The sequence below is a fragment of the Hydra viridissima genome, unplaced genomic scaffold (assembly GCF_058129835.1).
Source record: "Hydra viridissima isolate aposymbiotic clone 2 unplaced genomic scaffold, HvirCarnegie_v1 scaffold_1, whole genome shotgun sequence".
NCBI classification, from domain to species: Eukaryota; Metazoa; Cnidaria; class Hydrozoa; order Anthoathecata; family Hydridae; genus Hydra; species Hydra viridissima.
The window spans coordinates 30,805,114-30,818,931 of NW_028324300.1; the positions used below are offsets into that span (position 1 = coordinate 30,805,114).

At 33.9% G+C, this 13,818-nt stretch overlaps 5 protein-coding genes and 2 pseudogenes across 5 annotated transcripts; 6 read left to right on the forward strand and 1 right to left on the reverse strand.

Annotated features, from left to right (window-relative positions):
- The first annotated feature begins 339 nt into the window (after nucleotides 1–339).
- Nucleotides 340–6,149, forward strand: LOC149894463 (uncharacterized). The gene is made up of 3 exons (XM_090069207.1): nucleotides 340–3,659; nucleotides 5,779–5,905; nucleotides 5,960–6,149. Exon 1 carries the CDS (start codon nucleotides 528–530, stop codon nucleotides 2,385–2,387), a length of 1,860 nt encoding a protein of 619 aa, XP_089925333.1. The 5' UTR covers nucleotides 340–527; the 3' UTR covers nucleotides 2,388–3,659; nucleotides 5,779–5,905; nucleotides 5,960–6,149.
- LOC149894464 (uncharacterized) lies at nucleotides 2,424–3,710 on the forward strand. The gene has a single exon (XM_090078337.1). The coding sequence runs from the start codon at nucleotides 2,424–2,426 to the stop codon at nucleotides 3,708–3,710; it is 1,287 nt and encodes a 428-aa protein (XP_089934463.1).
- On the forward strand, nucleotides 3,723–4,616 carry LOC149894465 (uncharacterized). Its single transcript, XM_090078349.1, has one exon. It carries the CDS (start codon nucleotides 3,723–3,725, stop codon nucleotides 4,614–4,616), a length of 894 nt encoding a protein of 297 aa, XP_089934475.1.
- On the forward strand, nucleotides 4,625–5,824 carry LOC149894466 (uncharacterized). Its single transcript, XM_090078357.1, has one exon. It carries the CDS (start codon nucleotides 4,625–4,627, stop codon nucleotides 5,822–5,824), a length of 1,200 nt encoding a protein of 399 aa, XP_089934483.1.
- Nucleotides 6,150–6,445: 296 nt separating the features above from the next.
- On the forward strand, nucleotides 6,446–8,196 carry LOC149894467 (uncharacterized; annotated as a pseudogene).
- Nucleotides 8,197–8,749: 553 nt separating this feature from the next.
- Nucleotides 8,750–9,827, forward strand: LOC149894468 (uncharacterized; annotated as a pseudogene).
- A 753-nt stretch (nucleotides 9,828–10,580) lies between these two features.
- On the reverse strand, nucleotides 10,581–11,507 carry LOC149894469 (52 kDa repressor of the inhibitor of the protein kinase-like). Its single transcript, XM_090078380.1, has one exon. The coding sequence runs from the start codon at nucleotides 11,505–11,507 to the stop codon at nucleotides 10,581–10,583; it is 927 nt and encodes a 308-aa protein (XP_089934506.1).
- Between the last annotated feature and the right edge of the window lie 2,311 nt (nucleotides 11,508–13,818).

A 13,818-nucleotide genomic window follows, 5' to 3' on the forward strand; every position in this document is an offset into this window, starting at 1 on the left:
CTTTGGACATTTTCTGTTGTAACCTATCAGGCTGAGCATGAAGTTGACAAAGACTATCAACGGAGAGGTTGGTAAATAGAAATAGGTGGATAGAACAAACTCGTACTTTTACATTGTACTATTTCAGTAACTCTTTTTTATATAATAGTATCTTTTTAATAATAGAAGTGTCGTGAATAAAGTCTTCACGACGTAATTGAAGGTGTGTGAAGGCGTGTTTGAAGGTGTGTTTGTGTGAAGGCGTGTTTGAAGGTGTGTTTGTGTGAAGGCGTGTTTGAAGGTGTTAATATTTTTAGGTGTTAAGGTATTTAATTGTTAATGGATAAAATGTGTGAAAATGACGCGATTGTAAAAGTGTATAAAAAGAGTGTGTATTTTGTAAAATAATAGATTCGCAGTCAGATGTAAAATATATTATCAAGTTCAAAAAGTGACTCTTTAGTGTCTCAGGGAAAGTATAAATAATTCCCCACACTATTTGGTGGCGACTACTGCCAGGACGAACGAAACCTACGAGTAAGCGAAGAATGGACCAAGAGCAAATTTACCAGAGAGAAATCAACATGATAAGAATAAACATTAAAGGCATAGAACGCAACACGATTAATGGCGACAAATCAAGCATAATCTTAGCGCTGGACAAAATAACAAATTTATTGGGAAGATTTGAAATGGCAAAGGATGAGCTGACCAGAAAAATGCTCGACGACGGCGAAAACATCGATTCGGTAGAAGAATGGCTTTCGAAACCAGTAATGGAAGTAGAAGCAGTGATTGAAATCAAAAACAAAATGGTGGACAAGTTGGATTCGATAAACAAAAACGAATGCGTCAGAAAATTCGAGTATGAAAAACAAATCATGGAACAGCAGTTAACGATTCAAAAAGAAGCGGAACAAGCCTCATTGAGAAAACTTCAAAGCGAAGAAGAATGGTATCTAAAGAAACTAAAAATGAAAGAAACAATGCGTAAATCACTTGGAAACGAAAACGAAACTACTCAACAATCCGTCAAGCTACAAAAGTACATAATCACAAAATTTAATGGCGATTATAAGGACTGGTTGCGATTTTGGAATCAATTCACGGTAGAAGTCGACAACTCAAACATATCAAACATCAGCAAATTCAATTACTTACTGGAACTCGTCGAAGGAAAGCCCAGAGAGGACATACTTGGTTTACCACATTCGTTGGAGGGATACGATGAAGCTAAACGCATACTACAAGAAACTTACGGAAAAGATATTTGGGTTCACAAAGCATTGATTAAAGATTTGGAAGGATTGACGGCTATACACAGCACGCACAAAATCAAAGAAGTTCACGACTTTTACAACAAGCTCGCGACAACTGTACGAACATTGAAAACTATGCAGAAACTACAAACGGCTCAATCATTCGTGTATTCATTGATGGATAAACTTGGACCAGTTCGTGAAATACTCACACAAAACGATGATGGATGGAAAGAATGGGGACTGGAGCAACTTGTCGAAAAGTTGCAAAAGTACATTGAAAGGAATCCGTTGAACTCAGCTTTTAACCCAAGCGACGAACAAACAAAGGGCGATAAAAAGAACGCAAACGTGCAGTCAAGGTCCTATGAACATCGAAGCACTACATTCAAACAGTACAATGGCGGTCTTTATGACAAAGAAATCATGGCAACTAGTGGTAAGCATGGATGTATCTACTGTGGGTTACAAAATCACAAAAGCGAGGATTGTACAAAAGTGCTAACTGTTGCAAGACGCAGGGAGATTTTAACAAGCAAAAGATTATGTTACAACTGCGTTGGTTACGGACACTCGGCGGCAAATTGTAAATCAAGAGGATGCAGAAAGTGCAACAAAAAACATCACACGTCCATTTGTCAAGATGGGAACGCAACGATGGATGGTAAAATGGAAAATAAAAAAGAAACCATGGGAGTGGTGCTAAATGCAAGTACAACTATTCACCCGACAGTGATTGCAAAAGTAAATGGTGAAAAAGCAAGGATAATGTTGGATACGGGTGCAGGAAGTTCCTATATATGTACAAACTTGATTACGAAACTAAAGCTGAAACCTACACGAAAGGAATATAAAAGTATTGAACAGCTCTATGGAACGGTGGACAAGCGTGTGGAAATCTATAACGTTACGATAGAATCAACAACGATACCGGAATTTCGAATTAAGGTTGAATGCACCAACGCAGAAAAAGAAACACTCACCTTTTTACCCAATCCGATGATTAAGGATGTTAAGAAGCATTTTGCAAGACTAAGGAGACTGAAATTTAGCGATGATGAAGGGAGTGACGAACTTCAACCTGTTCACATTATACTCGGTGCTGCTGATTATCAACGTATAAAAACCACGGAGCCGGTAGTTCTCTGAAAAAATCCGGATAAAGATCCAGGAGCAGAATTAACTATGTTGGGATGGACTCTTTCTGGGAGACGAACACAATTGAGTTCTTGTATTGAGAAAAGTTTCTTATTGAACACTGGTCGTGATGAGTTTGAGCAAATGTGTAGTTTAGAAGTACTTGGATTATCAGACACAAACAGTGAGTCAATGTTCCACCAAGACTTCAGCGAAAAACTGCATCAAACCGACGAAGGTTACTATGAAACCAGAATGCCGTGGAAAAAGGGTATTATCCAACTGCCAAACAACAGAAATCTGGCTCTTAAAAGATTGGGAAGTGTAACAACTCGATTGAAAAAACTTAAAAAACTAGAACAGTATAATCATATAATGATGGAACAAATCAATGAGGGAATATTGGAAATGGCACCAGAAAAACCTACGGGAGAAATTATTCACTACGTTCCTCATCAAGCAGTAATCAAAGAAAATGCTGAGTCAACGAAAATGAGAATAGTTTATGACTGTTCAGCTAGGAAAGACGCTCAATCACCTTCATTAAATGACTGTCTAGAAGTGGGACCATCGCTGCAACCTTTGATATTTGACATACTCATACGAAATCGGATGAATAAACTCTGCGTGTTAGCTGACGTGAAGAAGGCGTTTCTACAAATTAGAATACACGAAATGGATAGAGACGCACAACGCTTAATTTGGTATAAGGACTTAAAGAAAATGGAATTAACGGAGTTACGATTTACAAGGGTGATTTTTGGTTCAAGTTCAAGTCCTTACATTCTTGGCGCCACGATTAAAAAGCATATATCAAAATACAAGGACATTTATCCAAAAACGGTGCTTGCTTTGGAAGAAGATACTTATGTCGATGATATACAGGCAGGTGGAGAAACAGAAGAAGAACTTATCAGGTTTAAAAATGAATCAACGCAAATCTTAATGGAAGCTGGGTTCCAGCTGCACAAATGGCATAGCAACGTCAGCAATCTGGAAAGCGACGCTGAGGCTAAATCAACAAAAATACTTGGGATTCCTTGGAACAAAGAATCGGATCAACTATCGATTGACTATACTGCATGCATCACTATCGGAAATAAAGGAGCAATAACAAAAAGGAAAATGCTATCAGCTCTCAACAGTGTCTTTGACATATTGGGATTTAGTGCACCTGTATTAATCACTGGAAAATTACTATACAGTCGAATATGCTTGTTAAAACTCGGTTGGGATCAACAAATTCCAAATGAACTTTCAGAAGAATGGAAAACCTGGATCAAGGCAATAAACATAAAGAGAACTATTTCAATTCCGCGGAGTGTCGTGTCTTGAAGAATCATTGAAATGGAGCTCCATGGATTTTCAGACGCAAGTAAATCAGCAGTATGTGCATGCGTCTACGTTGCAGTGAGTCATCAATATTCAAAAACAAGCAACTTACTTGTAGCAAAAGCACGGATTGCACCGAGGGATCTTAGTATTCCAAGACTTGAGCTGGTAGCAGCGCACACCTTGAGCAAGTTAATGAATCATGTTAGGAAGACATTAACCAAGTATAATGTCATTGAAGTATATCATTGGGTTGACAGTACTGCGGTACTTTACTGGTTAAAGGAAAGGGGCAGTTGGTCACAGTTTGTCAGGAACCGAGTTCAACAGATACTATTGAATGGAGAAGTAAAATGGCTATATGTCCCAACAAAAGAAAACCCAAGTGATCTTGGAACAAGAGGAGTGAGTCCTGATAAATTATCAAGCTTGTGGCTAAATGGACCTATATGGTTGAAACACAAGGAAAATTGGCCAATCCAACCAGAAATAATCGAAGCGCCGAATGCATCATGTGAAACCATTAGTGTGAAAGAGAACGTCGGTATGGCAACTGAAGAAATAAAGGGACATAATATATTTAAAGAAATATTGAGTAAACACAAGTATTGGAAGATCATAAGAATATCATCCTTTATAAAAAGGTTTATATACAATTGTCGAAATGAAGTAAAAATAACAGGACCGCTAAAAGCTGAGGAGATGATGGAAGCGGAGTTAATGAACATTAAGTTACTACAAGAAGCTGTTGCAATAAAGTCCGACGTGGAACTTAGACAGGATGAGAAACAGCTTTGGAGATGTCACGGAAAAGTCTCTGGGTATAATCCGATATTTGTACCAAAAGGATTCCAACTAACTCTAAGAATTATTGAGCATCATCACGCAAAACGCTACACGGGGGAGTAGGAGATACAATGAGTAGCATAAGAGAAAGATTTTGGATACCGAATTTGAGAGTTGCCGTAAAAAAGGTCATTCGTGAATGTAATCTATGTAAGAGATATAGAGTGAAGCCGCTTTTACCGCCAACGAGAGCAATGTTGCCACGCTTTAGAACTGAAGATATCGAACCGTTTACGGTTAAAGGTGTTGATTTTGCTGGCCCGCTAAAATATAAAACGCCACAAAAGTTGGTCGAAAAATGTTATGTTGCACTCTTTACATGCGCATGTACAAGAGCTGTCTACCTTAGACTTTGTCATGATCTATCGGCAGGAGAATTTCAGAGAATTTTAAAGGAGTTTGTTGCGAGAAAAGGACCACCACAATTGATGATTAGTGATAACGCAAGGACATTTGTGGCAACAGGGAAGTGGTTACTAACACTTAAGAAGGATGAAAATCTTGCAAACTATCTTGCTACTACAGCCATAAAATGGAGGTTCAATTTATCAAGAGCGCCGTGGTGGGGAGGTTTGTTTGAAAGATTAATTGGAATAATGAAGAAAAGTTTGTCAAAAACAATCGGTAAGGGCATCCTGAGCTTCTTTGAATTGGAAGAAGTATTGTTGGATGTGGAATGCGCTATGAACAATAGGCCACTATGTTACCAAGGTGACCAATTCGATAATCAAGTATTGACGCCAAATATATTAATGAGGGGGAGACCTGCAATCTTGCTTGAAGAAGATATAGATTTAATAACAAGGGGCGATTGTGCACTCCGGAGAGTCAAGTTTGTGAAAAATTGTAAGAATCACTTAAGGAAAAGATGGATGAACGAGTACGTGCACGCAATGGAAGAACGACTACAAGCAAAGGAAAAGAGAGGTAATGCAAAACTCCCAGGTGTCGGAAGCATGGTTCTCATTAAAGACGATGTGAAGGACAAGGCACTTCTCAACATCGGTCGAATTGAAAACAACATTAAAGGGAAAGATGGAGTTATTCGTGGCTTTAAAATACGACTGGGAAATGGTTATGTAATTGAACGACCAATTCAGTTGGTGTGTGACTTAGAAATGAGTTGTGGGGCAGAAAGCGAAATCGAATCGGACGAGAATTTGGAAACCAGAGCCGAAGAGGATACCTTGAAAAGAGAAACGAGACTGGCGAAATTGGATGCAAGACAAAAGATCAATTACATCATGGAAGACGAGATGGAAGATAGCTGATTAAAGCCGAAGTCTCAGCTTTAATCGGGGGAGGGTGTCGTGAATAAAGTCTTCAAGACGTAATTGAAGGTGTGTGAAGGCGTGTTTGAAGGTGTGTTTGTGTGAAGGCGTGTTTGAAGGTGTGTTTGTGTGAAGGCGTGTTTGAAGGTGTGTTTGTGTGAAGGCGTGTTTGAAGGTGTTAATATTTTTAGGTGTTAAAGTATTTAATTGTTAATGGATTAAATGTGTGAAAATGACGCGATTGTAAAAGTGTATAAAAAGAGTGTGTATTTTGTAAAATAATAGATTCGCAGTCAGATGTAAAATATATTATCAAGTTCAAAAAGTGACTCTTTAGTGTCTCAGGGAAAGTATAAATAATTCCCCACAGAAGTTTTTAAAATCCACAAAATTCAGTTGCGGTATAATAAAATGTAATACATAATAAAGTATCTTTTTATGTCAAAAAGCAAGAACTTTTTAAGTTTCAAGCAAAGATATTGTAAACAGTAACTTTTAAAATATTATGCGTGTGTGATATTAGTTTATGTATTTTAACTAATTAGTAGTTTACCTTTACAAAAAAAAGTCAATATCATTATTTATAATATATACACAAACTTTTCTTAAAATAACGAGGTAAGTTTTAAACATATAATACTTTTTTTTTACAATAATGTCGTATATCGCATGATCAAAATAATTTTCTCCACCTTAAGTCTATTATTCTTTTATAGAGAAAAATGGTTTCGGAAGCGTTGAAATACTTTGATAAAGTGGTAGTAAATGATAAGAAATACGGAGGTTGCAAAAAATGCCATAAAAGAATCGCTTTTCCATGAAGCAGCACAAACGGCCTAATTAGTCACATCAAATGTTGCGAGAAAATAGATTTAAAACCATCCAGCTCCAGACCAGTTTTGACTAAGATATCGTTAAACTATCTTCTAGCCAAGTTCACAGCTCTTGATGGATACTCGATTAGGTCCATAACTCAATCTGAAACACTAAGAATGCTTTTTGAAAATTATGTGCATAGTTTGCCGAAAGAAGCGTCCTCAATTTCAGAAAAAATTAAGATGTTTCATGCTGAAGCCAAATGTTTAATGATCGCTGAATTGGCTGCATTGAAAGCAAAAGTAGAAAAATTTGGACTAACAGGTGACGAATGGTGTAGCAATTGAGGTAGAAGATACTACAATTTAAATGTTTATCACGACCGAACATATTGTTTAGGAATGGTGAAATTGCCGTCTCCTAGTTCTGCCGAAACATTAAACATTTTTAGAATGCAAAAATTAGAAGAATTCGGTATAGATGATGAAGATGTTGCAGGTAAAACTACGGATGGCTGTAGCTGGATGGTGAAATTGGGTACCATGTTTAAGTTACCACATCAAATCTGCCAGAATCATTCAATTCATTTGAGTGTTTGTGATTTGCTATACGCTAAAAAAGGTTGTCGCGAAATTGTGAACAAAGAAACTGATTCGGATGTTGAAATAGAAACAGAAACTGATGGAGAGACTGAAGGAGAGTTTCTTATTGACTATTCGGAGAATGAGATTGAATATGAAGAAAATATCGAAAAAAGTCTACAGAAACTTCGAATACTAATTAAGTTTTTAAAATACTCATCGTTTCGATATGAAGTTCTTAAAAGAATAATACACAAAGTTTACGGATCTTCGCATGACAAAGGACTATTGCTCGACAACCGCACTAAATGGAACAGTGTCTTTCAGATGATCAAAAGACTTTTGGACTGCTTAGAAGCAGTAAAAAAAAACACTCGAAGAACTAAACTGCTTAAACATGTTAGATGATATTGACTTGGATTTCTTAAAATCGCTGTCTGACTTATTGGAAGTCGTTGCTGACGCTGCAGTTCGATTGGAAAAACCGAATACAACAATTTTGGAGTGTGACATCATTATGGAAAAGTTAGTAAGGAATTTGAAGGTTGTAGAAACTGACATCAGTTCTAATTTTGCAGAGGCGTTTATCTCCAGATACAAAAATTGTAAAAACATTATGTTGGTATCATTAAATCGTTATTTGCACAATCCCGATTTTTTTAAAATAAAAACCACACATTTTTTTACGCTTCCAAAAAAGATATTCAAGTTTATGCTGCAAAATTAATTGATCAACTATTTGCAACAAAAGAAAATAGTCTCCAAACAAAATCAGATGATCGCGCTAAAAGCAAACAAGACGAACCATCACAATCGACATCTTTGTTTGTCGAAATTCAAAAGATTTATATCAAAATCAGTCAACAGTTAAAAAGCCAAAAAAAGTCAAGACCTTCACCGATCAGTTAAAAGAATACGAAGTAACTGGTGTGAAATCAGAAGCAGTTTTGAAATTTGAACTAGCCATCCACAGAATTCAAGCATTTCCTCGGAAGCAGAAAGAGTTTTCTCCTCGTCTTCCAGATTTGTCACAAAGTTTCGTAGTTCGCTTTCTGATGAAATGATAAATGTTTTCATATTTTTAAAATATTATTTTAAAAGATCTTCAGAATAAATACTTTTTTAATATTCTTTTTTTAGTTTTTACTATAGGTATCCCAAGAAGTCTTAATTACAGAGCACCGTGGAAGGGCATTTAACTGAAAGTTCACGCCTTCTTTCTAACCGATGCCGGTTAGAAAGCCATTTATTAGATAAAACTTATTCGTTAAAAGATTGCGATAAGAAAAATATTTAAGTACGAAGGAATATAAAATATAATTTTTTTAAAAATTTATTATAAATTATAAATCGAAATATATAAAAATAAAAAAATTTAAATATAAGAACAATGTTTAATTATCAACTAGATAGTTTAGTTTTTTAATTTAAAACAAAGTTTTATCAAAGTTCCGGTTTTTTCTCGACTCCGACGGAGTTTTTTCTCGATTTTTCTCGACTCCGTTTTTTCTAGACTTTGGATCCTCTGATGAATGCTGTTTTTACCGCAATTTTAATAGATGGTGGAAAAATAGTTGATGTTGAACCTATGAATAAGTCATGTAAAGCATGCTGTATGAAAGAAAAATTAAGAAAATCAAATCCTGATGCATATGCTGATTGGAAAAACAAACATATTTGCTTGTACAATTATCAAGGTACAGCTGGTGGTATGGAACCTGTTGGTGCAGTGAGAGTTTTTAAACGTTCCATTGAAACCTACTAGTTAAGATATACTGAATTTCTTGGTGTTGGGGATAGTAAATCGCATCTTTCTATCAAAGATGTATACCCAAACATGAAGGTAAAAAAGTTGGAGTGTGTTGGACATTACCAAAAACGAGTTGGTACTCGCTTACGCAAGTGAAAAAAAAGTCTTAAGAGTCTAGGTGGTCGTGGTCGACTAACCAATTCAGTTATTGATCGCTTGCAAAATTTTTTTGGTGTAGCTATCCGGAGCAATACAAATGATTTGATTAAAATGAAAAAAGCAGTATTAACTAGCCTTTTCCATATAGCTTCTTCTAAGGAAAATAGCTATCACATTTACTGCCCTACTGGAGGCGATAGTTGGTGCAAATTCAACAATGATAAAGCTAAGTCTTCTTCCGTATACAAACCTGGACCAGGAATTCCTGTTGATATTATTCACAAAATCAAGCCAATATATGCTGATTTAAGTAAAAATTTTGAATTAGTAGTGTCTGCATGGCAAAACCCAGAATTGCAATGAGAGTTTTAACAATTTAATATGGAAAAGATTACCAAAAAGTAATTATGTTGGTTTAGCCAGTTTAAAGTTCGGAGTGTATGATGCTGTTGCAAATTTTAACATTGGTATGAAGTCTGTTATTTTAATTTATGAAAAACTAAATATGAAACCAGGACATTTTACTTTAGCTGGTTGCAGACTCATAAACAAAAAACGAATTAATCTATCATCATTTAAATCGAGTGAAAGTTTTAAGATTAAACGAAAGTTGTTACGACGTCAACGATTGTCAAAGAATGATCACCAAAAGTCAATAGAAAAGTCCAAGGAATGTTATGAATCTGGTAGTTTTTAAAATATTCTTTTAAAAAGTAATTTTTTTAAAAATTTATTTATGAAATGAACAATAATTTATGATTTTATTTATTGTTTTGCGTTTTCTGAGAATTTGCTTTTTTAACACGCTGGTAAAAAAATCTTGAAAAGTATACATGCTATCATGATGAATTTTTCAGGGATTGTTCATTTTGCCAATATATGGAGAAAAAAAAATTTATTCAAAAATCTGCTTCGTTCATATCATTCGTTCAAATTCAGATATTTAGAACAGTTCTGCAAAACTTCAATGACACTCCTTTACTTACAAGTCTTTATTTTTTTACGGCGTAAACACAGTTTTTGTGGTATTTTCAGCTATTTTTTTGGTTACCATAGGAACGCGCTACCATTTTATGTGTTTTTAGGTATTTTTAATGTCAGTATAATATTTTCTATGTGACTAAAGAGAACGTTACTTTATATGAGTTCAGTTTAACGTCGTTTCGTCATTAGTTACTAGGCTTTGAAAAAGCGCGTTCTCTAAATGCACGCGGCTATAGGAGAAAGCAGGGCCGGCGCAAACACGTAATTTTTTTTTTTTTTGGGGGGGTGGGTGTGAGTCAAAAAAATTGCCAAGTAATTTTTCTTCATCATTTTATTATTTTAGTATTGTATAGTTGATTACTAAAGTAACCAAAAAAAAAGCATTATTTTAACGATATAAAAAATTCGTATTTAAAAAAAAATGACATATTTTGAAGACTTTTTTTTCAACGGGTTTAGAAATTTCCTAGTAAACTTTTATTCTCCGTTGTTTTACTGACGCCCACCTTTCAACAATCCTTTTTAAATCAATTTTGTCCAACATATCTTTATTAGTATTAAGAAGCATCACATTTTGAAGTCGATCAGCGTGCATTGAGGATCTTAAATAGTTTTTTATCAATTTTAGTTTGCTAAATGTTCGTTCATTTGATGATGTACTTATAGGTGCTGTTAACATTAATCTTAATATTTTATTTATAGTTGGCAAAATTTTCTTGTGCATTTCTGATACATTAAAAATATCTGATAAATTTGAAATATCTTTACAATGATGAACCAACACTAAAAATTCAGAATAAATTCCTTCATAATCAGTTATCTTAGCTGCAACACAACCTGGAGGAAATAATTCTATAACTTTTTTAAAGTTGTCTACTAAGTATTTGGCACATAATGGTGCTTTTAATAAATTAAATAACGGTTCAATGGCTGAAATACATTTTTTTAAATGCTCAGAAGACAAACAAACTAGAGAATCTAAAACTTTTTTGAACTCTGATCTATAAAATGTATGAAAATCAAATTTTGTCTGAGAATTCGGATTAATATCTATGCTTTTTGGCAATATCCTTCTTCTATGAACTCGTTTAAAATCAGATTCAGGATTAATACCTAATTGAAGTGCATAACTTATTGAACTTTCAACTAAATTATCCATAGCCAGTTTGTCATTATTAATACTGTTGAAAATCTCAGTTGAACTGTTTAGCAACATAAGAGCATCGACTATGTTGAGATCTTTAGCTTCAAAACTTTCAGTTAGAATTTTCGTTTTGTACATGATATTTTTCATAAAATACAAGGACACTATGAAGTCAAATGATAGGACTTTTTTAGATAATCCTAAAGGTTGAGTTCTAGTACTTTTATCTAAATTTAGATCAGTTGACATATCTACATATCTAGTATGGTTTTTTCTGTGATAAGATTCTTATTTGAAGCAGCAACAAAAGGATTATCTGGGACACCAAAGTGTTTAGTTTTCACTTTTTCATCGCCATGTCGTTTCAATTCGTGTTTTCTTTTATAATCATCGTCAAATACGCTATCGCACTTAAGACACACTAATTTTTTTCTCTTTCTTTTTTTGTTTTTATTTACATTCATTGTAACTTGCAACAAAATAAAAATACACTTTATAAAAAAGAAAAACGATCATAAACATATTTTAAAAACCGGTAACCGACAATAAACCATATATAGTTGACCTTTCTCCTACAATCGAAACGGGATCATGATTAACTCTTAAGACTTTTAAAAGTAGGATTAACTTATTATACGATTAACTTTTAAAACTTAAAGTTGTAAATCTTAAAAGTTAATCGTAATAGTTTTAAAAAACTTAAAATGCTGTAAAAAATTGAAAGTAAATATTTTAAAATGTAATCGCAAAAATTAAATCAGTCTGCATTGCCGACTAAGGTCATTGAATCCGTTTTGTGCCGACTAAGATTCAGTGTTTGGGGGGTTGTCACACCCCCATGCACCCCCCCTATCGCCAGCCCTAAGAGAAAAATCCCTTAGACGAGTTAAAAATTTTTCCTTTTGGTATTTAATTATTAATTTAGATATATTACATAAAGAATCATATTAAGATAAATAATAATCGATAAGATCATATTATAATTGAAGTAAGTGTATAAAATAGTTATATATACATTTTTGTTAGATAGAGTAGAAAGATTTAAATTTTTATTAGAAAAAGTAGAAAGGATTTAAAGTGGAAAGGATTTTATTTTTTTAACCCTTTAGCGCCCCGTGTAGCAGATCTGCTACATAACTTCAGAAGCCTTTTATGGCCATCCTGTCAACACAGTGATCTAAAAAACACCTTTTGTAGCATATTTACAACATATTTTTGTTTATCCGATTTAGCTAGGTTAATATAATTGGATAATCAAGACTTAAAAAACACATCAAAATCATCTTTTTAAAAATTGGATGATTGTTGTCAGACAAGGTATTTTCAAAGAAAGTTTTTTCCTGGTTTTTTATGAATATTAAAGCTTATTTGTTAATTTTATTGTAAATTAATAATACATATAAGTTTTAGAAGTATTTAAGAGAGTTTTCTCTTTGTGAAACTATCACAAAATGCTATCTGAATTTATATGTATCATATATGCTACAATGGGCTTTTTAAGTATACATTGTTACCAATATATACATATATATACATACATATATATATATATATATATATATATATATATATATATATATATATATATATATATATATATATATTATATATATAAGATGCTCTAGCATTTATTCTTGATGGTGAAAGTGATTTTGAGAATCTTAGTGAGTCAGACTCTGAACTTGAACCTGATGTCTCAACTAAAGTTGTAAGCAATACCAAGGTTGCGCATGATGACAACAATGACAACATTATTTTTCCAATATCGGAGTCTCTTACCTAGGAAAGTAGTACAGGTGATGATATGCTCCATTCCAACTCTTCAGTCCCACTCCCAAAAAAATCCAAAATAATCAACAACCAAAAACAAAAAAAAGCAAGTTTACTACTTTGGAAAAAGGTTTCACTAGATAATGATTTGATTGGTGATATTACTTTTCGAGAGGTACCTATTGAACCTATTCCGGATGAAACTACCACTCCATACGAATATTTTTAAATGTTTGTTGATGACAATCTTATAGACATTATTACTGAACAATCTAGTTCTAGTTTATATAGTTGCCCGTCATCAGGTACAAACATTTCTGTCACATCGAATGTATTAGAGTCTTTTATTTGTGTTTTTTTTCGTATTGGTCTTGTAAAACTACCATCTGTGAGATCTTATTGGGAAACATTTATGAATTATGATGGAGTAAGTTCAATATTATCAAGGAATAGATTTCTTTCTATGCTCCGCTATCTACACTTTGCTGACAATTCAAGCGTGACAGATGAAGTAAAGAAAAATGATCGGGCTTGGAAATTAAGACCTTGGTTGGAAAAACTGCGAGAAAATTTCTTAAAAGTTTCTCCTGAGGAAAATCAATCAGTTGATGAGAGAATGGTTGCCATCAAAGGAAGGTCATTTTTGAAGTAATACCTTCCAAAAAACCCCAATAAATGGGGGTTCAAACTTTGGGGTAGATGTGGTGTCAGCAAGTATTTGTATGACTTTGATTTATATCAAGAAAAAGAAATAAAAAAGAAAAATGAAGTTTCTCCTCATGGTGTCGGG